The sequence below is a fragment of the Buteo buteo genome, chromosome 22, assembly GCF_964188355.1.
Source record: "Buteo buteo chromosome 22, bButBut1.hap1.1, whole genome shotgun sequence".
Classification (NCBI taxonomy): domain Eukaryota; kingdom Metazoa; phylum Chordata; class Aves; order Accipitriformes; family Accipitridae; genus Buteo; species Buteo buteo.
The window spans coordinates 11,961,040-11,963,434 of NC_134192.1; the positions used below are offsets into that span (position 1 = coordinate 11,961,040).

The 2,395-nt window shown below is 66.1% G+C and overlaps 1 protein-coding gene across 2 annotated transcripts; it reads left to right on the forward strand.

The window, feature by feature from the left end:
- The first annotated feature begins 957 nt into the window (after nt 1-957).
- On the forward strand, nt 958-2,064 carry LOC142043183 (transcription factor SOX-3-like). Of its 2 annotated transcripts, XM_075054045.1 has the most exons (2): nt 958-1,159; nt 1,199-2,064. In XM_075054045.1, the coding sequence occupies exons 1-2, from the start codon at nt 1,108-1,110 to the stop codon at nt 2,062-2,064; spliced, it is 918 nt and encodes a 305-aa protein (XP_074910146.1). In that variant the 5' UTR covers nt 958-1,107. The 2 variants fall into 2 exon arrangements, with proteins under 2 accessions (XP_074910146.1, XP_074910145.1); XM_075054044.1 differs by having other exon boundaries at nt 958-2,064.
- The last annotated feature ends 331 nt before the right edge of the window (nt 2,065-2,395 follow it).

The window sequence follows — 2,395 nt, forward strand, 5'->3', positions numbered from 1 at the left end:
CCACCCACCCTCTTTGGGGCAGCCGAGTGGAAAAACTCAAGTGGCAACGGGGTGGGTGTAGGTGGGGACGGCCGGGAGCGCCCTGCCGGCCCCCAGCCCGGCCCCGCTCGCATCCGCGCCGCCGCCTCCCCCGGCGTGCTGCCGCGGGGCAGCCCCGCTCCCGGCGGGACGGAGCCCCCGGCAGCCATGCCCGGTGCCCGCAGGGCAGTGGGGGTTCTCCCCCAGGGGAGGGCTCAGAAGTGGAAGACTTTGGTCCCCGTCCTCCCCCGCCTCCATCGGATCCGGGAGGGGGGGACGTCCGCACGGCGCGGGCTCGCTCCGTCTCCAGGCAGCTTCTCCGGGCTTGGCACAAGGCTGCGCGTCCACCCAGGAGCCCCAAATATCTTTGTGCCCGGCGAACGCACGGCTCCCGCTTGCGGCACGGCACAGCGCTCCGCCCCGCTCACTCCTCCCCGCGGCCCCGGAGGGCAGCCCCGGCCCGCCCGGCGCCCGGGCCCGCTCCTTCCTCCGCGGCGCAGCCGGCAAGCTGCGGAGCCCCAGCGGCTTCTCCGCCCGGCGCGGCCCCAGCTCTGCCCCGTCCCGCCGCTCGGGCCGCCAGCCCGGAGCCAGGGGCAGGCGCAGGGCCCGGGGGGCTGCGGGGGGGGGGGGGGCGGGAGGTGACGGGGGAGGGGGGTGCCCGGCACCAGCAGCCCCGAAACGGCAACTTTTTGGCTCCCCCCAGCCGGTCAGTTACCGGCGTCGGGGCTGTCGGGAACCGCTCGCTGATTGGCTGCCGCCCGCTCATTTATAGCCCGTCAATCAAATACCCCCGGGATTGGTGTGCGCATCGCTTGGCGCTGCCCGCGGGAAGCGCTCCGCACCGCACCGCTCCGCAGACGCGGCCGCCGCGCCGCCGCAGCAGCACCACCGCCACCACCACCACCACCACCACCACTTCGGGGAGCGGCGCCTCCGCCCGCCAGGCAGAAAAACTTCCTCCTCCTTCAGCAGCCGCCCAGGCAGGTTTTTCCCCTCTTTTTTTTTTTTTTTTTTTTTTTTTTAACTTCCTCTCCCCGGTCTGGTGCCCGCCTGCCCGCCACCCTGGCGCACCTCTTGCCGGCTCCGGCCATGTACAGCATGCTGGAGACTGAGATCAAGACGCCGCAGCCCACGCCGGGCAGCGCCGGGGGCAACCCCGCTCCGGGCAGCAACGGCAAAGGCGGCGGAGGCGGCGGGGCCGGCAACGGAGCGGGAGCCGGCTCGGACCAGGACCGGGTGAAGCGCCCCATGAACGCCTTCATGGTGTGGTCGCGGGGCCAGCGGCGGAAGATGGCCCAGGAGAACCCCAAGATGCACAACTCGGAGATCAGCAAGCGCCTCGGGGCCGACTGGAAGCTGCTGAGCGACGCCGAGAAGCGGCCCTTCATCGACGAGGCCAAGCGGCTGCGGGCCGTGCACATGAAGGAGTATCCGGATTACAAATACCGGCCCCGAAGGAAGACCAAGACCTTGCTGAAGAAGGACAAATACTCGCTGCCCGGCAATCTGCTGGCCCCGGGGGGGGGCAACGCGGTGAGCAGCCCCGTCGGGGTGGGGCAGAGGATTGACACTTACGCCCACATGAACGGCTGGACCAACGGGGCTTACTCACTGATGCAAGACCAGCTGGGCTACAGCCAGCACCCGGGCATGAACAGCCCCCAGCTGCAGCAGATGCACCGCTACGACATGACGGGCCTGCAGTACAGCCCCATGATGTCCACGGCGCAGACCTACATGAACGCCGCCTCCACCTACAGCATGTCGCCCGCCGCCTACGGCCAGCAGCCCTCCACGGCCATGAGCCTGGGCTCCATGGGCTCGGTGGTGAAATCCGAGCCCAGCTCGCCGCCTCCGGCCATCACTTCCCACTCGCAGAGGGCCTGCCTGGGAGACCTGCGGGATATGATCAGCATGTACCTGCCCCCGGGGGGGGATGCCACAGACCCTTCCGCCCTGCAGGGCAGCAGGTTACACAGCGTCCACCAGCACTACCAGAGTGCCGGGACTGGCGTGAATGGTACCGTACCACTAACTCACATATAAACTTGGCTGCTCCGGACGGCTCCCCGTCTTAATCCCTAACCCCACCACCGCTCCCTGACTCCACCGGGACGTGCGGCAGTGTTGCTCGGCTTAGCAGACTTAATACTAACTTTGGAGAAATTTTAAAAAGGAAATCCGTTAGTTGTGTCCTTTTTTTTTTTTTTGTATAAAAAAAAAAATTTGAGCAAGCTGTTATTTTAATAGAGCACAACTCCTGCCTCCTAGAAGCCGCTGTGAAGTTTTCAAACCACGGCAACTTCTTTCCTGGTTTCTGCTAGGTTGGGCACTGTTTTGTTCGCTTAAAAGTTTTTAAAAGACCTTGCATCTTCCA